The sequence below is a fragment of the Embiotoca jacksoni genome, unplaced genomic scaffold (genome assembly GCF_022577435.1).
Source record: "Embiotoca jacksoni isolate LCO1_2020_lvr unplaced genomic scaffold, fEmbJac1.0.p SCAF_21, whole genome shotgun sequence".
NCBI lineage: Eukaryota > Metazoa > Chordata > Actinopteri > Embiotocidae > Embiotoca > Embiotoca jacksoni.
Window position 1 is genome coordinate 7988730 of NW_027185352.1, and position 21380 is coordinate 8010109.

The 21380-nt window shown below is 42.3% G+C and overlaps 1 protein-coding gene across 7 annotated transcripts in view; it reads right to left on the reverse strand.

Annotated features, from left to right (window-relative positions):
- The window catches only part of LOC138202574 (protein PHTF2-like), a 43946-nt gene that overhangs the window by 16047 nt on the left and 6519 nt on the right, over nucleotides 1–21380 (reverse strand). For 4 of the 7 annotated variants that reach the window (XM_069156719.1, XM_069156716.1, XM_069156714.1 and 1 more), the window contains exons 3-5: nucleotides 12346–12426; nucleotides 1610–1666; nucleotides 1211–1222 (exon numbers count right to left, since the gene is read on the reverse strand). In XM_069156719.1, coding sequence (XP_069012820.1) covers nucleotides 1211–1222; nucleotides 1610–1666; nucleotides 12346–12390 — 114 coding nt within the window. In that variant the 5' untranslated portion in view covers nucleotides 12391–12426. The remainder of the gene's footprint in view (nucleotides 1–1210; nucleotides 1223–1609; nucleotides 1667–12345; nucleotides 12427–21380) is intronic. The other 3 variants (XM_069156717.1, XM_069156715.1, XM_069156713.1) reach the window with 1 other exon arrangement.

Genomic DNA, 21380 nt, shown 5'->3' on the forward strand with positions numbered 1-21380 from the left:
CTGAACTCAGTTCAAACCTAAATGTAATCCTGCACCATCACAGTCAGACTGCTGAGCACCACTTTGGGAACCTTAGATGGAAGAAAATCTCTCCTAAAACGCGAGAAGGCAGATATGAAGTTGATCCATTTGAAGGTCAGAGCAGACGGTTGAAGAGGCTCTAATTTATTTCAGGACACTGAGCCTCCAGTTCGAGCCCCTGACGTGATCTCAGGCTGCGGTGCATAAGGTCAACGCTGATGTATCGCGATTGTCGTGAAAAGATCCGTTCGGCCTGATTCTTGTAGAGAAAGTTAGAACCTCTAAGATCTGTGATACGTGTTTGCAGCACTAGTTTTGAAATATCAGCGACTGGATCAAAAAAATGATAATGCAGAGCTGGAGAGTCAAACGCGCCTGATTTACACAAAAAAATGTATGTCAATTCATGTAATCTGTTATTACAAACCGCCTTTTCTTTACTCCTTTACTTCTTTTTATTTCATTTTGACACGTTGCAACAAACGTTTTTTATTTACACTATTCATCCTGTATTTTATCACATTTTTACTGTACAACTGTGGTTCTGTCTTACTTCATCGGGTGACATGTTCATATATGCTGGAGTGTCTATATACGCTGCAAAAAATGAACCCGACAGGTGGAATCAGTGTTTCTGTGATCGTGTAGGATTCAACAGAACGAAATACGAGACAAAAACTGCTGTTGATTTTGAGCCGAGTGAGAATGTGAATATTTCTGCGGTGAACTTGCAGCTGGGAATGTACCGTCTCAGTTCAGAGGAACACAGAGCGCTGACCCTGACACATTTTGTTGAGAGATATTCAGTCTTTTGTGAATCTCTGATCAGACTCGGCCTTCCAGTGTCTCTTAAAGACACACTGCTGCCACTCTTTCCACCCCGAGAAGACAATACCACGACTCATGCCCGTCCGGCTGCGTTCACATGCAGATAACTCGGCTCCCTCAGACGGCTACAGAGGAACTTCAGCTACAGTTTGACTTTCAGGAAACAACTTCTTCCTGCAGCCGATAATAACAAAGCAGCGTTGCATCGGTGTGAACGCGGAGTGGGGGTTAATAAACACACCGGGAGTCCACACGGCAGCGATCAAACCAACCAATCACAGTCTAGCAGTCTACGGCGTGGGTGAGCAGACGTGCACTGTGGGATCAACGAGAGGGACAACCCTCCCTGCTGGGTACTCACCAGAGAGATAAACTGCAGAGGAGGAGGAAAGAGACGGGTGGATGAGAGCGGAGGAGGATGGAGGGGAAGAGAGGAGAGATGGGCAGGTGACAACCAGCCGAGGAGGGCAGAGAGGAAAGAGTTAAAAAAAATAAAAAAGAAGAAGAAGAAAACACTGGAAAAGAAAAGTGGCAGCAAAGTGAGAGACAACACAACCGGAACAAAAGGAAGAAGAAGAGGAAGGAGGAGGAGCGAGAGTCAAAGACAGGACACAAAGATAAAGACTGGCCGACAGGAAACCGAAACAAAGAGGATGACAAGAGACGTTAAGAATGAACAGAAAGAAAAAAATACACTAAACAGTGAAGTCACAGAAAAACATGGAGGTGTGGAGCGAACAAGCAAGAAACCGAAACGGACCTTTATCTCTCGCTGCTCCACTGATTTCTCCCATATCTGTTGGTCGTAGGCGCCAATCTGGAGGAGAAATAAACAAAGTGTTACTTATGTCGTATCTTATGTCGTATGGAAAGGAGAGCAGCAGCAAGCAGAACCAAAGGACAAGCATCCCTACGATCTAAATCTTGACTAAGTTTATTCAATAAACAGCAGAGCTTCACTGCTGCGTCTGCTTTTCCCCTGAAATATCCATCACTCACTAAAAATGTTTCATGCTTCACAATCGGAGCAGTCGAGATCTCATAAAACAAGTTGGGTTTTACAGCAGAGAGTCACATGGTGACAGAGCGAGTTAGGATTTTAAAAGCTTCGTTCTCAGACGTGCAGGGAGGACAACATTTTATTCATTTATTTGTATACTGGATAACAGCGACATGCTCAGCTCGATTTCCCTGTGCTGCATGTTATACCCTCATTATATCTCTCCGTCTGTTTCTAAGCATCCTCCACATGAAGGCCTAAAATACAAAACGTATTTTAAAAATAACGTGAACAGAACACATCAGATTAAACATCAGATCTTGGGTTGGGTGTCGTTAAAAAAAAAAAAAAAAGTTCCATACCTGTACCGACACTAGATCCTGAATGGTACTTTTTTTTTTTTTTAATAAAATACATTTTAACAAAAAGAAAAAGACATTGTGGTACAAATCTTTGGTTTTCATGCAGGTTAGAGGGGGAGAGTGAAACCCAGGTTGTTTTTCTGTAGCTATAATTTACTGGTGTCCACTAAACGCCTCACATGCTATTGGTAGAGTCTAACTAGCTGGCTTCACAAAGGGAATCGTCCAGTCCCCCAACTATTGCACCACACGCAACTCAAACAGGTATGTGGCCAACAATTATTTAAAAAGAGTGAAATAAGGTGTTGATTTACCCCAGTTTTAGCTCAGTTTGCGAGCCTCTGCGGGCTCACACAGAGCCTCTGTGTGGAAACCAGTGACGCTGATGACATTTACTTAAATTTAGCAGAAGGTTATGAGTCAGTACGAATGTAGCCGATGGCTATCTGGTACTGAATGACTAGCGTGCTCTGATACGAGATCATACCCAAGCAATTCTGTCGGGGACATAAAAGCGTTGAAGTGTGGTTGCCAGCACAATTTAGAACAGGCTGGACCACCAGAGACAACACAAGTGTTTACTTTATGTTTAAAGGCTCCCTGTGGAGCTACACTTTCACTAACAGGTGCATTTTGTTTGTATTGTGCACACACACACACACACGTGTGTGCAAGCATGCAATTGGCACATTTTACATTCTCCCACTGGTTTCATGTTATTCCACTGATAAATAGTTGGTGTAGTGCGCCAACAAAAGCGATGAAGAAGAAGAAGAAGAAGACCGCCAGCAAGTTATCAGGGAAGTAAACAAACCAAACAAATACCTACATTTTGAACTCATCTCCAGTTTTACTAAACGTTTGGCTGCACAGCTGATAAAGTTGAAGATGCATGCATTTCACAAAGGAGTTCATCACACCTGAAGAACTAGAAACACCACGGTTACATCTACAGTACATTCCTTCCTTCCCTCTTCCCGCTCAACTATGTTCTACTTCTTTACTATCTCTGAAGTGGAGTTAAGAACCTGTGAAACTGGTCCAAAAGGTTGAGGTTCAGCTGGAGGGCATCTTAAATATGATCTAGTACTGCAGCCAGTATTTATCAATGTCACACACACACACACACACACACACACACACACACACACACACACACACACACACACGTCTAGAAAGAGGGATAGTGGGACTCTGGGGAAATACGTGCAGCACCACCTGTCACTGTCACAGGGATCAAAGGGGATCAATAGACCTGCAGTGTGTGTGTGCGTGTGTGTGTGTGTGTGCGTGTGTGTGTGTGTGTGTGTGCGCGTGTGTGTTTGAGGCAAGAGGAGCCGATAATATGTGCTTATGGAGATCTGTGACAAAAACACAAACATGTCTGTTTGAGCTTATAGAATGACTGAGAGAACAAGATATATTTATAACAGACATCTGACCTGGGAACACACACACACACACACACACACACACACACACACACACACACACGAACAAAACAAACACACACCAAGGTCAAACTGCACTAATTTCCCCCGGCTCGGGTTGCCAGTTTCTTACGTCTCCTCCCTTTTAATCCAAAATTAGCACCAAAAAGCTCTGCGGTAGGGAAAAAAAAACAAAAGAGCCCTGAGGTTAGTCACGCTATTACCACGCTATTAGCACGCTTTTTCATACAGCGCGTGCGTGTGTTCGGGAGACATGAGCGACTCAGCTGACGGTCTGACCTCCGCGGATCAGCGCGTTCATGTGTGCGCCTCCGAGGCAGCGAGTCTGGGTCACCCCGCGAGCTCGCCAGTGGAAACTCTGCATCTTTAATGAGGCTTCATTAAACATCGATGGAAAGAGAGGGAGGGGGGGGAGAGGGGGGAGGGGGAAGGGGAGGAAGCACACGGAGAAAGGCAGAAAAAGAGAGGAGGGGAGAGTTGAAGAAGTGAGGACGGAGAAAGTGTCTGTAATGTAGGTGAAAGAGTTCACACTCTTCTTCATCTCTCGGCGGAGGCCATTACATCTCCAACTATCTCCGTTGCCACCACGCGCGAGATGCGGGTCAGTCGGTGCGTCACATTCAGCCCGTCCCGTCTGACGGGCCCGCTTTTAAAACACCGATTTCTACTGCGGCCGTCGTATCGTCACCGTCCCGCGGGTCACATCGCGATACCGACCGTTGCTGCTTTCCACATCGGGTCACGGTACAAATCTGCTGGGACCGAAACACCCCGACCTTTCCCAGGCCTTCCTGTACGCACAAACCGATTCAGCCCATCGATCCGTTTCGTCTGCAAGCAGCCGAGAGCCTGCGAGGTCGTTCATGTGGCAGATCAGCCCGTCTAACAAACAGAGACCTCATTATTCTCAAAGGCTCACGTGAAGCCTTGGCCAACCCGAACCAGCTCAACAACAGGACGTATTCAGGTTCGCCCGGTGCTAAACTGGAAGTTGTACGTCTCACCAGGACATTTGGCTGTAATAGGCTTGGTCAGCATTTGTTGTTTTGCAAGTTGTAGTTATTCCCATAATATTCTTTTTTAATTTCACAAAGAAGTGATGGATCAATTTCTCACAAACATCACAACAAAGTAAAGAAGACGATTAGATTTCCTGTGTGCCGTCTTCCTGGCTTATTTTGAATGTGCGGGCCTCAGTAGTGACAGAGGGAATAGGTTTTCAAATTGTGCAACTCTTTACATGTATTAATTTGGCAGATGTTGTGTCCACGGTGACTCACAAAGGAGGAGTGAATCCACGCCAGAGTATCAAGAACACTTTGAGAATAAGTGGCCAAACGCTCAGTTGTGCCACATAGTTCAAGTTATGAGCAAATTACCTTTTCTTTTTTTTTCTGCATAAGGAATTACGTGTAGTACCATTTTCTTTTTTGTTGTTGTTGTTGTTGTTACTGCCCTACATTTAATTTTTCTGCCTTTCAACACCGTTTTCAGACACGACAGAAACCTGCAAAAATAAATTCCCGAAATGTTTTTTTTTTTTACGACTGGGTTGTGATTTGCCGACAGATGTGGATCCTGCAGCTGCACCAGTGGAGAGAAACTATCTGACAGCGGACGGCGTTTAATCTGACGTCTGACTGACTGATTTACTGTGTGACATTTGGATTGACAGCTAATTTTCCACAACACTCCACCTATTAAAAAATACACACACAAACACACACACACACACACACACAGATTAGAGAGGATGTTTTGAGTTCAGGACAAGGACAGGTAGAGGGCAAACATGACCAGACTACTGAGCAGAACGATAAAGGAGGAGAGCGTGTAGATGAAGAGGACGGTAGGTATAGAAAGATGAGACAAACAAACACACAAAAACAAACACACACATATCTGTCGTTACGTCATGGAGTTGTGAGGTAACGGAGATTGTGGAATTAACGGCACTTTAAATCCTCTTATCCTCACACACACCGAGTCTTACATCATTATCCGTTTACCGCATCAAAATAAACTCGTTCTCTGGAAACAAAACACTTGAATTGCAGCCTGTCCGTTTTGCCGTTATCGTTCTGCCTTTTAAGTTCTCAGACTTCAAAACGATTCTCTGCTTTCCTAAACCCAAACGGTCAAACATTTGTGGTCCGATGACACGAGAATTCACAGTGTTGTGAACGAGAAAAATCACAGACTTCCACGATTTGACGAGCAAATCAAGTGCTGGGAGCCGAACGGAGGGAAAAGATGGCGGAGCCAAGTGTGCCGCTGCAGCAAAGCTGGTGTCACCATGACGACGGGTTGGAGGGACGATCCGGGGAGAGTTATATAACAACGGCCTCTGCAATGGCGGGGGTATGACTGACACACACACACACACACACACACCACACCACACCACACCACACCACACACACACACACACACACACACACACACACACACACACCACACACACACACACACACACACACACACACACACACACACACACACACAGAGGTATGGTGGAGCTGCTAAGTGTGCGTCCGCAGACAGACGTGCATGTGAATTCTCTACATTGTTCGTCAGTGTTGGATGATGATGGTCATTTCTCTGTTATTTTAGACTATTTGGGGTTCAAGAGTCATCAAGCTAAAGAGGACCAGAGTGTCAGGTACAAGAGGCGACTGCTGCCTTTTCAAACACACACTCCTGCTCTCCGTCCTGACCGTTTGACCGGAAATCTCTATTTTAATATTAACCATGGATCAACAGGCTATATTATATGATGAAAGGTGTCTCGTAGTGATGAACCCGCAGAAAATGATCACCAACCCTGCGGCTCCCCTTTTAGTACCCTTCAGCCCATTGTTTTGGTTTTCTTAATCTTTTGTTGTTTTGTTGTTCACTCTCACAGCATCGTTTTCAACCCGATTGGCATCTTAATATTTCCCTCAAAACAGAAGTATATATATAAATAAATAAAAAGAATGAGTATCAGCCACATTTGTCATGCGCAAACAAACACAAATAAATGCTCATGTGTTGCAAGTGTATATAAATTCCAGCAAGTTTGCCATTTAAACTCCACGAGGTGATGACAGATCGGTGTTGTGTTGACACGCTGTAACAACCCCGAAGTGGCAAATGCAGGTTTGAAAGGAGACTCTTTCTTCATCCATCAGCTGATCAACAGAAAACCATCTGCCGGCTATTTTTATAATGAATTATTTTGATAAAAGTCTTTTATGAAGCAAGAATTGAACCATGTATTAGTTTGAGCTTTACAAAATAAAAGATTTGCTGCTTTTCATTATGAGTAACTCCTCGGTTTTTGACCGTTGATCAGACAAAACAAGCAACGTTTTGATCTCACTGAAAACTTGTGTTAGGCTGATTATCAGCAGCGGCTCTTTAAAGTAAACAATTTATTGATTACATAAAAAAATAACCAAATATAGAGTATTTTTAACATTGTGCTGTGACCCATAATGTGGCTCACTAAAGAGATAAATATGTGGTTTCTGAGGTTTACAGCTTCAATTTGCATTAGGGGCTTAAAACTGAGTGAAGCTACTGGAGGTAACTCTGTCAAGTTCTTCTTCTCTGTACTAAAATCAACATATAGGCAAACAATTCCTACATATTTCCCTCATGTAAATCTGTTTAATCCCTCTGTAAACTACACATCCACCTTTTCCTACTTCCTTCCAGGTTGAAAACGTCTCCACCTTGAACTTGGCCGCGACGGAAAATCCCTCACCTGTTTGTGAGAGTCAAGTATTTGCACATGGGTCAAGGTGCAGCCGTCAAGTTTGCATATATATAAACAGCCATACTTAGAGTTCAGTGTGGTTTGAATGAAAGTATGAATGAAAAAAATGAAAAGGTTTCATCCTGAAAGCCAGAAATGGTTTGAAATCCACTGGTTATCCAAAAATAGGGCTTAAACTAATAATTGTTCTAATTATGAATCAAATTTATTTATTTATTTTTAAATCATTCAGTGCTTAAATGTACAAATATTGAAATAATTGAACAGAGCTTTGAATAATGTCTTCAAACTGCTTGTTTTGTTTGACCAGCCGTCCACAAACCAAAGATATTCAACCTCCAGCGCTAAAAACATGACTAACTACACAGCAGTTATTATTTCAACATGAATCCAAACCCACAAAGGTTGACTATATCCTAAAACACCAACCACAAGCTAACTTCTTTCTCTATCTGCAGAGTTTTCCCGACCATTAAGAGGCTTAGCTGCAGCTCTCAAGCCATTTCGGGCCACACCGAAGCCGAATGAATGAGTAGTCATGGTGGAGAAAATCAGAAAATACTAAATGACTTTCCCTGACCTGATGGTTGTACTCGTTCCCCTTCTCAGCTTTTTTTGGGTGTTGCTTATTTATCATCTGCTGTTTTGGTGCCAAATTTTAGGAATATTTTACACAAGTATGGTAATAATAGTGGTTCAGGAATTATGTCAAATTGCATATTTTAAACATTTTCAGTGCGTGTCCAAGTCTTCCACAAACTGATCTGTCAATCATCTCGCATTCACTCAGTGATTTCCAAGAACAACAGAAGAAGAGAAATCAGCAAAGGTGAGTAATTTGGATCAGACAGCTGGTCGTGGTGTGCGGATTAACCTCTCTGTGTGTTTTCATGCGTGACCATGGCAACCAACGGAAAGAGGCGTTGTTGTAGAGTGTGTGCGAGGTTTATTTTCAGCTCGAACAGGTGTGTATGTGTGCGTGTGTCAAGATGGGTAAACCTTCTCTTAGCAGCCTGAAGCACATGAAGTGCTTTCACTGAGAGAGAAATAGGTTTATTTTAGCAACAACTAAAAGAAAGTTCAGGAAAATGTTTGCAAGTTTATCAACGATAAACTAGGGCTTCTACAAAAGATTATTTGCATGATCAGTTAATCTGCCAATTATTGCATGAACATATTTGTGATCATTCATTATATGAAATATCAAAAAATATTGAAAAGAATGTTCTCCACCATCACATCACTGCTGCCTGAGTTCTCACTGTTCTCGCCCACAAACCAAAAATATGAACTCTACCACTTGCAACTTAAAATAGGCCTTAAAGCCATGACGCACATAAACTATAAGCTGACATATTACAGTGCAGGAAGCATTTAATGACAAAATAATGAAGCTGAATCATCTCCACAGGAAACTGGCAACTGCCTCCTACTTGGCAGCAACAAAGAGTGTGTGAGACAGAAAAAGTAAGTCTATCCGGCAGATATGGACTACGCGGTCTATATGAGCTCGGCATGGTGAGAAAGATGCAGCCTCCACATAAACCCAGCACTCAGTCTATTTGCAGCCCGTCTCCAGACATAGCAGAGTCAGAAATACACTGAGTCAGAGCGCTGCCTGAAGGGCGGAGAGGCTGGAGAAGTCGGATTCAGTTTAACTGACATCTTTGAAAATCTGGACGTTTCTCTCCAACCTAACATACAGCGCGTTACTTTTTCTATTGAACAAGTTTAAGTCCTCTGCAGGCCTCGGTTTAGTTCGGCCACATTAACTGAGACTGGACCTTCGATCTGTGCGGTTTAGCTTTTATTGATGCTCTTTACCTCTCTGACAATGCAAATAAGAGTCTTTCCAAACCAGAGGAGCCATTCATCTGATTTTGAAACACTTTTGTAGTTTTTAAAGTCACCAGAAATCTACTATTCAAAAAAATACACATGCATTAACTTGCACAAATTTGATCTTTGACAAAGGCGAATCCTAATTATATATAAATATACAAAAATTAAAAAAAAACTTTATGCATCCGCACCCATAAATAAAACAGGCCATCTTTGAGACCATTAAGGTCACTAACCTGGTTTATGGACTTTGTAGCGGTATAACAGGAAGACATTTAAATAATTCAGCAGCAAAGTATCTTTGCAGAAACTGTCTGCAGGGTCCTCTGGATAATTCACTGAACGATCCGTCCTCAGTCTTCACAGCAACTTTATCTTTAGCAGAAAGCAGCACGAATGAAAACAGTCCACTCGAGTCTGTGTGAATCGATCCGAATATCAGGGACACGGTTTGTAAAAGTCTTAATTCTGTGAGCAGCACAAATTAACTACACTAGCATGGAGACGGAAACATCACAGGCAGCTACCAAACCCCTGATGATTAAAGTTTAACTATCTGCAGAGCTAAAAAAAAACAAACACCAGAAGTGAGTGAGAAAATGAGCTTTGAGGTGATTTGTGTGCACCAGCCCATAGCTCTCACTCTGGTTCCATCACAATAGGACTTAATCAGAAAAACATCACCGGTCATATAAGCCTAAGCTGCAAAACAACACATTCTTTCACCATGCGAGGCTCGTCAGGAACCACAAACTAGTAAAAAAACACAGAACTAAATACTCTGGAGGGCACTGTTTGATTATTTGGCAGGATTCCAGCTGTTTACTTAATGGAAGCGTTTATCACACTCTCTCGTTTTTTGTTGGCAAAGCTAGTGCTGAACTAGACAGAATATAATAAGGTGCAAGAGACTCATATTTGGCTTTCAAGATGTGCCTGTCTGCTGTGCTTTTGGCCAAGTTTATAGATCACAGGAACAATTAAGAGATTTGAAGAGACGGCGACTCAAACAGTGAGAAACAAAAATCCTGGCTGTGGCGTCTGGCAGAAAATCTACACACCTGATCTCTTACGCGTTTTATCGACTTCACTCAGATGTTTCAGGGGAAAACAAAATTAAAAAAAGAGAAAGACGTGTCTAAATGAGACGGCAAAGAAGCCCCGAGGACTTTGAAAAAAAAAAAAAAGGTTTATTCACTCATGACTCAGCAGTGGTCCTCACTGGGGTGCCTCTGCCCAGACAAGCTAGATGAGACACACACAACACACACCTACAGTGTGTATGGCAACCCTGATAAAGCCTAATCTTTATTTAAAGAAAACTTAGTTTTAAACCCAACTTCTTAGACTAATCTTCCAGATGTGCGGTTTTGAAAAGGACTTCAGACATTTTTTAAATGTTCCCTGCAATTCAATTTAAGAACCAAAATAAAGAAATAAAGTCAGTAAAAGCTGATAAATCTGATTGACAATAGTTGTTTGTCTTACACAGACAACAGTGTTTTTGTTGCAGACCTTTAATTATAGTTTGTAACCGCTGATATGAATCATGTCAATGAGATCTGATTCCAGTGGAAAGCTTGTATTGACATCTACATCAGCCAGGTGCAAGAAGATCAGAGACAGACAGATAAAAGACAAAGGAGAGTACAGAGAGACAGGTTGTAGGGGAAATAACAGGCCAGCAGGCAGGGCAGAGGAGGGACAGAAAGAAAGAAAGACAGACAGACAGGCAGGCAGGCAGACAGAGACGGAGAGATACAGACACAGAGAGAGAGAGAGAGAGAGAGAGAGAGACACAGAGAGAGAGACCTAGAAAGAAGGAGAGAGAGAGAGAGAGACAGGTTTGTGAGGGCAGAGCGGGCAGATGAGTGTGTAAGCTGAGAGCTGCAGGGGGAGCAGCGCTGGAGTCCAGCAGAGGATCTGATATCTGAGACCATGGAACAAGAGGACACACAACACCGGCTGGTTGCAGAGTTTGCCGAACGCCCGACCCGGTTGCTGTCGCTGACAGCAGTTAGGAGGTCATCGCCAAAACACTGGTGTATCAAAGAGGCTGCCCACTATTATACCAGAGGGCTTTGTAACTCTATCTTTAGTCTCTGTTTTAAAGAGGAAAATTAATAAATGTTTCAGCTACATCTTCCTCTGCGTGCTACAGAGACAGAACGATGAATTTATAATAACTTATTATACATATATTTATTTATACTGTATATGTATACGAGGGGATCAGTAACAAGAAATCACAGCAGCAAAACGCCCAACAAATCACCCTGTCTGCCACTGACTTTTACTGACATTACAATTTTTTGTACCTTCAATATATCGCTTTCACTCAACATTGTGGTTGCACGTCTTCCAGTACATGATCAGATTTGATTCTTTAAATCCTCAGTTATTGATATTGGCCTAAAGGTTGGGATATGGTGCGTAATAACAGAATCTGCTGAGGTTAAAAAACATTATTTGGTGTGGTCTACTGACTGAGTTCAACTTTACACAATCTATATAAAATCAAGGTTACAAGTTGCTGAACAAGTAAGTAGAGGAATAATAATAAAAAAAATTAAAAAAAACAACCAAAGTGGCAAGGTAAGAAGAGGATCAATAAAAGTATACTAATTCCAATACAAGAATGTGAATACAATAGACAAAACATATAAAAGATCATGTAATCAAAATGTTTTCAAAAGGAAAAGCAGACACCCAACCTGAGATCTTCCGATAAACTGCTGCAAAAAAATATTTTAGTCAGTGTGCAGCAATTACAATAAATCTATAAATACCTTCATCCTGCAAACAGTATTATTCAATGTGAACCAAAGCATCAATCTACAGGAAGTGATACGATACATGAGAAGAAGTATAGCAGCACAACAACCTCCCAGCTTTATATCATACATATAAAAACCTTCAAATTCATATTATCCCTTTAAATGTATTATTCTTCTTTTCAGCATTTGCTGCTAATATTAAAAAACAAAAGCACAAAGCATAACCTGATTCTCTCTTATTTTGAAACAAAAAAGTGTTAAAAAAAAAAGAAAAAAAAAGAAGAGAAGTCCAGTGTCTTACCTTTTTCTGGTACCACACCACAGCATCTTTTACTTTGGAAGCCATTTACATTTCCCTTCTCCCCGCCTGGGGCATCTTAGGCTGAAAGCACACAGCGAGAGAGAGAAACAGAGAGCGCAGTGAGTGACGGAGCAATGAGGAGAGAGAGGGGAGGAGTGAGGGCTATACCTGGGAGGCAGGTGTGTCTTAACCACTGACGAAGGAGAGGGAGGGACACACACACACACACACACACACACACACACTGTAATAACGCTGGTCATTTCGCATGCCGTCTCCCTTGACATCCATCTCATGATATAAACAAACACCGTCTTCCTTTAAGCTGGTCTGGGAATAATTATTATTATAATCATGGTTGTTCCCTGTGATTCAGAAACTCACACACACACACACACACACACACACACACACACACACACACGTGTGCGTACATATCCCCGAATGCGATGAGGGGCACGGCTGTTGGATTGCTCGCAGTGGTTTGGGTGTGTGATTGTGTGATTGGAAAGACGGGCTGATAAACACACACATGCATTTAATCTGCAAAAAAACAAACTGCGACAGCAAAAAGTTTTAGATTTACAGGCAAACAGCACACATTTCACAAAATGTCGAGCTAGCGAGTTCAGACCAATGGCTGCATCAAACTCTTTTTTTTGTTGTTTTTTTGTGCAACACAGACCCTTCGCGTCCAGTTCATCGCTCGATGTCGACACTTACTGATTTAAAAGCTTCGTGCAAATGGCAAAATGGGATCATGTTCGCAAATTGGAAATCGTTACAGAAACAGATCAGTTTGGCTCTACGTCGTCGCTTCGCTGGAACATAAACGTCCTGCACATGCCTCCACAAGCTGAGATGAGCCATCGCTGAATGTGAAACGTAACACCAATGTAGCTGCCGTGGAAGACTTCAGAGAGACTCGACAGGAAACGGCTCTGTGTGGTTGAAGACTTAATGCCTTTAAAGCAATCTTTACAGGTTAAATCCCATTAAGACTTCAACCAACAATTATATCCACTAACAATTCATCTGTGGTTTATTTTTTTGTATAATTAATAATAAAAATGTTGAAAAAATAATAATAAGGAAAATGCAAATCATCTTAAAGTGTCTTAACTTGACAGAAGTCAGACTGCATTAAGAGTTATGGTAGCCTGCTGATAAGGTATCAGCAGGCTGATAAGGTCCACGTGTGATGGTTGGTAATAGTCAAGTAAGTCATTAAGTGTGTTATTCCAGTCAGTTGTCTACGAAACAGGATCTTCTTTTAATATAGGGAGTGTACTATCATTAACTATGACTGTTGATATTGAGTAAATACTGCCGTCCTGACGATAAGATGTGGTTAATAAGAAGCTGTAAAGTGGAAAACAGGAAGACTTCACGGCCAACTTCTCTCCTTCCCTTTTCTCTCCCTTTCTTTGTATATCGTTTCTATTTGTCTGTTACATAAGTACAGCGTTGTCGTGCTGAGTGAGTGGGAGGGATGGAGGGCAGCGGCTGCAGGCCAGGCTGACTCAGACGGCAGCAGGAGCTGGCTGTTTTTCCTCTTTGGTGTCTTCAGTTTTTGCCCGGGAACATATTATTAATCCAATAGAATATTACTGAAAACATGTGGTTTTGTTTACAGTCTTAATTCAGTTTACGGTTCCACCTCTGCTGCTCTAACTTGCTTTACTTTTTCTACTTGCACTCCCCAGCGCTCCACTCAAGGTTGAACATTTAAGTTTAAAGTAGCCAAGTGAAGACATCCTGCTTGGCATGTGAAGGCTTGTCTGTGCTGCCAGCCTCAGTCAGCACATCCGTCAGTTTCATTCCCGTCATTGTTTCCAGTGTCTTTACTTCTGAACATTTGGTTTGCTCTTACGTGCTACCACTTTGTGAAACATGCGGTTTAAAAAAACATGATCTGATGAGTCAGCCTGCTGACCATCATCAATCAGTGTGTGGCACAGTTGGTAACCTTAAAGAAACGTGTGCGAGAGATCACGGTAGAGGGCTGTGGGACAGCTCCGGAGCTTATCAGCCAACTGAACCACAACACAGTGCTTATACTCGAGATAAATTCACCACTTCAGAAAGTATTAGTGTGAGTGTGAGTGTGTGAGTGTGAGTTCTTATGTTCAAAGCTGCGGTGGACTGCGTCCAAGATCAGTGTGTTGAGAATGTGAAGTTCAAAAGCAGGAAGGAGAGAAAATTATAACTCAAACCAAGTGTGACCAGTTTCAAGCACAGCAGTCTCTCACTCACACACACACACACACACACACACACACACACACACACACACACACACAATTTTGCAAACCACTAGCTGACTAATGCAGAGCTGCAAAGAACCCAGCACCTTTACCTATAAATGTTGCGTGCATGCTGCTCATAAAGTTTCAGAGGTGTGAGTTCACATGTGTTACTATATGTGCATGTGCTTTTTCCCCCAGAATGCAAAAGACATTTTTAGCAACAGGAAGAAAGTTTCTTTCTTGCTGTTGTCGCTGATTACAATCAGAACTCCTCCCTCCATCACCACTACTCCTGAAATACATCTGCTTCTGTGCTAAAACACACACACACACACACACACACACACACACCTTTAAAAACGCTTGATGTGTAATCAACAGCCAAGCAATAAATACCCTCATATAAGGATTACGACGTTCAGTTGTGAGGGGTTCGTTTATTGTAATGATCATTTTGGAGACTGTAATTTGCGGTGCTCTTCAACTATTCCTAAAATTTTGTCAACCCAATTCATTTGAATAGGAGGGGCAAAATATCAGGAGCAGCTCTAAGTATAACTCAAAACTTATGAGATCGCATCACTGAAGAATGCTATAAAAAACGGTTCATTACTGTAGAGCAACAACCGCTAACAATTCCTTCGATGAACAAATGACAAACTGGGAATTTGCGCAAGCACAAAATAACAATCATAAGCATGACCAGGGAGAATAAAAACAGAAGTTAATCCAGACAGACGAACCGATGGGAGCGACACCCGGTCATTAGTGGCAGCAGTGTTTTCTGTTTTTCGCTCTCTCAGACTCTCTGACAGCTTTAAGACCACAAATCCTCCACATGCAGAGACAGTGATAAGAAAAAGAGGCAGATCCTCCCCGTTTAAAGCCTCCAAATCCCATCATCATACCCATGTGCGCTGCCAGCGCAACGATTCACACACATTATCGGACGACAAACGCCGGCAGAGATGCATATTATTGCCCAATACAGCTGCATGCGCGGGATTAGGTGTAAAGTGTGAGGTTATTATTCACGCTGGAAAACAGAACAAGAAGAAATAGTTTTTCCAAAAGCACACGCACACGCGTGCACGCAGCGTTCCCAAAATACGCTGTGGTTTCCTGAAGGGCATTTAGGGAACAGAGCCCAGACAACAGACACACACACACGGCCATTATACTTATAAGGTCACAAGAAGCAGATGTTGAAAAAGAAAAACAGCTCAGGCAGAGTGTTTTCAACTAAATGTATTGTTAGATATTTCATCATTTAACGCCTAAAGATTTGGTAAATCTAGTCTCAGCAAATATAACAAAAAAAAAGCTTAATTCACAAACAACAAAGCTCACAATTTTTTTTTTAACAACTTCAATAACAAACAAACAAACAAACACGCACGCACACACACACACACACACTGTCTGCAGCCCAGAGGTTTGCCAAATCTGTGTGAGCAGTGGTCTGTCTGACCTGACCCATTTACGAAGAGAGAGAGAGAGCTGTCAAGTTAGACAGTGTGTATTATGTAGGCCGCAGTTTGTGTGGGGCCTCTTGTACTCATGAGTGAGAGAGAGTGTGTGTGTGTGTGTGTGTGTGTGTGTGTGTGTGTGTGTGTGTGTGTGTGTGTGTGTGTGTGTGTTTCTAGTCTGCATGGATGTGTGTCTTTCTATGAGCAGGAAATGGCTGAGTGCAATCAGACATGCGTCTCTTGCAGCTACTGTAGGAGCGTCAACGTCGAGTTGCGATTGTAACGGGGATCTGAACCACCTTCCTACGTTGTGCACTTTTGGTTTTGAGGAGAAGTCTATTTTAGTCATCTTTATTGAAATGTTCCAAAACTGAAAGTGTTTTATTAAAAATACATATCATTGCCGCCGATCACTTAAGAGTTCATTGGGTTTCGTTATTTTCAAAAGTTACAAAGGAAAAGAAGTATGCCGGGGAACGCGTATTTGTTTGTCCGATGACGCTTTTATATGTTACGCTGCAGCTTACCGGCTCTCGAAAAAAAAAAAAAATCTCCGCTAAAGAAACATACGAAGCTGCGGAGAGAAAGAGGGGCTTTTAACTTTTGGAAAGTACCACCACTCCTGGGTTGGAAAACAGCTTATGTTTCGTATATTTTTGTTTTGACGCCGAAAGAGGCCCGCCCGCACAAACAAAACCACTCGGTTTCACCTCAGCTAAATCTTATTTTAGATTGTCTCATCAAACTCATTTTTTGGTTTTTTTTTCCCCTCGCCACACCGGTCTCAATTGCACTGCAATGGAGACGAGCTGCTTCTATGTGCAAAGCTGGGAGCTGACGGCGCTCTGCACGAGAGGCGTTAAGGCGACGTCTGCAAGTCGTCGTAACAAAAACAATAACCCGAGCTCCACTCTCCCCCTTTTCAACTGTACGAGTCTCTGCATGAACATCACTCACACGCTGCAGCGGCAGCAGCGAGCAAGCAACACAAGAAAGCTCTTAACCTGTAGGACACACTGGGATCTCTCGGTGTCTCACTTCATTATACAAGAGTTGATTATTAAATCCATTCTCACTGAAATGCTGTCATCATGAATACCATTCTGACCCGTTCTTATTATCATAAATAATCAATCCAAAGGGAACTTCACCGTTGCTGACGTCGTGTATAATAAGTGACTAAAGTTATGGAAAAAGCGTTGTTTTCATTTTCTAGCTGCTGCGCCACTGAAAATATATAACGGGCCGGTAAAACTCTGACCTGCTGGCCGAGTGTCTGAGTGGGAGAAAAAAAAAAAAACAACAACACTTACTTTGAGCCCTTGGGGGGAAAATAAGAGATAATAAGAACCAGAGAAGAGAAACGACGACGCCATCTCGTTTTACAGCGAGGTTAAGCCCTTAAATGTTTCTGAATAATGCAAAATACATGAGCCTGTTTTATTAGCAAAATCAGACGCAGATATTGTGTCTCAAAACTAATTTACATTTCTATTCAACATAAATATGGATGAGATCTGGCTTGTTTTGCGTTGCAGAGCTCACACTCTTAATATCTATATCATACAAGGATGGATATATGAAAAGTATCAGGACCTTCCTCTTGTTTTTTTCAATAAGGCTGATTATCAAATCAATATTTTTTTTTTTTAACTGTCTATAGCACAGATTATCAACAACTGTCAAGGTTAGGATTAAATTCGTGCTCAGATTAAAAGTCTACAGATATGAAAATACAGATATAATATATATGAGGAATGGGCAATAAAATCGGCACTATGTGTAAGTTTTTTTGTTTTCCGTGACCAATACACAGTGATACAGTACAATTAAAACTATTTACAAACTCTTAAAAGTACCAGACAATAAATGTATATTGGTATATGTATATCTTAAGCAAATGAATGAGATGATAAATCAAAGTAGTTCACTGAAGTGACGTATAAATCATGTAAAAATCAAAGATTACCACCAATCCAACCTGCCGACTGGAACCACCGCCAACAGGTTGGAAGATGTTAACGGCGGCGCTGCCACGGATCTACAGCACATTTAGCTCCACACAACGCAACAAATGTTTTCCGCCAGATGTTAAAGGGTAACATTTGTTGGATGTGCGGCTGCAGTGGCGCCACAACGTGTCACTAATCCTCACTAAACTCTTCCTCGCTGAAAATGCTAAATACCAGCCAGCGCCTCAGCAGAGGCGTCGCTTCATCGCAGACAAAAACTGTGACCGTCGCACAGTCCGGACAGGATGAACCCAACATATCTGGAAACATTAATCACCGCAGTTTTCTTCTTTTCACTGTGTGCGCGCTGGAGTACGATCATGTTCTCGTGTGCGCATTCACTCGGTAAAAAAACTCCAAAAAACAAGCATCTTTACGCACACAGTCACTGCAGCTAAACGAGTGCAGAGAGTGAGGGTGTGGTGAGTATGAGTGTGTTTGTGAGATGTCTGATAGAAAGGTGTGTATGTGGAAGTCGAGTCTGACTGTGATTATTTTATGATTACTCAACATTTTACATAATTGGTTATATAAACTGCCACTCAATGGCACTTTACAGCTACTCTCTTTACCTTGAAGACAGACAGACAGACAGACACACGCACACGCACACACTTTGGCTTTCCATTTTAAAAGTCTCACATTATTGCAAATGAATGTGGTTTAGTTTCAAAGATCTGCTCACATTTTGCAATCAGTTCTGAGTGTTTCAAGAACCTCATTTATGAATCTTCACTAATCTTCTCAAAGAGTCTTCTGACTTCTCTCTTCTTTATTCGAAAAGCACAATTCACTAAAGATTCAGGCCGTTACAGAGCTGAATATGTGATGTAGCGCAAGTTGATCTTTAGATGTTTCGTAAAGATCGATTTTTCCACAGTTCCCTCACATCGTTTGAAGGTGGAGGCACGCCACCTTTTCTGAATTAAAGAGCACCCGCACAAACATCAGCAGGACTCTTCTTACATTTTCATGAAATGAAAAGTGTCAGCGAAGGCGAACTGATCCCGACGGCCGATCAAACAGGATTGCTGCGCAGCACCGAGACGTGAACCGTGACGCTAAAACCCTAGTGAGCAATTATTTCAAGTTACGTCGCTCGATCGACACCAGCACCAGCGTTACGCTGGCCCGTGCGCATCTGAGATTTCTCCATGGAGCTGAAACTTCAGCTGAGAGCGCACGTCAAAGTTTGTGTCAAATTATATCAAACAGAAAGAAATCATAGGCAGCCAATCAGGCGGGAGGTGGTGGGAATCAACGGGCGTGAAACGGGCCTGTTTTCAGTGAGCGAGTTGACATGTGGAGAACCAAAAAGTGCAATTAGCACCACAGTTCAGGTTGTTTGCAGCAAATGTTTTACCTCGGATGCCAAAAGCAACAGAACCTGATGTTGACAGACTGACCCTCGGGGGGGGGAGGAAGTCGGTGCACAAGCTTGCGAAAGTCAAAGAAAAACCCATCTGGTTGCTCCTGACCTGATTCACCCTTTTCATCCTGTAGATGTAGATTTCCCAGAGTTTGACACAAACTTTGTTCAAGCAACGTTACTTGGAAATGTCAGTCATAAAGGTTACAGCTTCCCCTGCCCTGGAGCAGACCCAGCACGTTTTATTGCACCTCGTATGATGTCTCGGCTCAGCAGCTGACTCGTGGATCACTCCCACTTACATTCACTTCTTTTAAATCCGAAGAAGACATTGGGAGGAGGGGGGGGAGGGTGGAGGTGGCGGTGCAATTCAGGGGTCAAGAGATTTGGCTTATCAGGTTCCTCGGGGACACTCGGCTATAAATGTTACTTCTGGAGATTTTTTTTTATCAAGAGCTCAAAATTAATAGATTCACTGAGTTTAGGGAAGGATTTAGAAAAGTAAGAGGATTTGCTACCGATTTTATTTTTAATTTTTTTTTATTAAACTTGATCAATTCACAACCTTACGTATGACTTTGTGTCTCAAGCATCAACTTTCCGACCTCTCAAGAGTCCGATGGTACTTTAACCAAAAGTAATGAAAACGTGTGCGATGTCTTTTCCCAGTTACACCTTAAAAAGCACGAAAGTGTTTCTGGGGAAGTGTCTTGAGTTCGGTGGGGCTTAAAAAAAAAAAAAAAAAACTAATTAAGGTCATTCGATGCAGAGCGTGTTTCCTAAACCTTGTGACGTGCGACTGTACACTGTACATTCCTCCAGCCCTCGCGTCCCACTGCAATAACACCCAAATCGGCCACGTAAATGTAAACAGACGAGAGCTCGTGTGGCAGGTTCGATCTACCTATACGCCAGGAAAGCTTCAGACAGTTGAACAAATGTCTCACCAGCGGCCGGGAGCTTCAACTCAAACAGGCGGGGAGGCCTTATGTGCAACAACCAACGGGAAAAACTGCACAAAACAGAGGATGGGAAAGAAAACACATTATTTTGCCTATTTGTCGTCGGTAGGTGAAAAACCGGGCTGCTAATTTCACCCAGAAAAAGCAGACGGTGAACGGTCAGACTGGGTTTGATGGACTGCAAATCCGGTTTTTAGACCGCAAATCATAAAAGGTTTGAGTTACGAAAAAAGGTTGTTGTTTAAAAAAAATTTTTTAAAAAAAGTGCTTAAAATACAAAGTGCCGACGGTGTTGTGTGCCTTTGGGATGTCTTACTGAAAACATGAGCGCAGGAGGAGACCTCCTTCACGAGTCTGGTAACTCGTGATGTGAAACACTAGCCGCTCACGCTGCATCCGAGTGCTCCATTTTTGATGACGGGAGCAGGTTACCTCTCTGAACGTGTGTGTGTGTGTGTGTGTGTGTGTGTGTGTGTGTGTGTGTGTGTGTGTGTGTGTGTGTGCGTGTGTGCGTGCGTGCGTGTGCGTGCACACAGTCTTAAATGGGAAGCACCAAACACTTTTTTTAAAAGTTACAACAATACGTAGATTCACTGATCGGCAGAAAATTAATCGCCGACTACTCTGCTGATTTTATATATTTATTAATTCAAAAAGAAACTAAAATTCACTTGTTACAGCTTCTTTAAACGTGAACATTTTCCGGTTCCTTTGGTCCTCCATGATAACAAACTGAATATCTTTTTGCGGTGAACTGTTGGTTCAGACATTTTAGGTTGCACGTTCGGCTTTGAGAAAAACTGCTCGGTGCATTTCCCCATTTTCCGATTGATTAAAGTAATCGACAGATGAACTGATAATGAGAAGCCCTACTTTCTTATACGTCTCCCTGACATTTGGGCTGTTTTGTCAAATTTGTACCGTCACTAAAAAAATACAAATGAATACAGAACAGAATTCAAATAAAGAAAAGT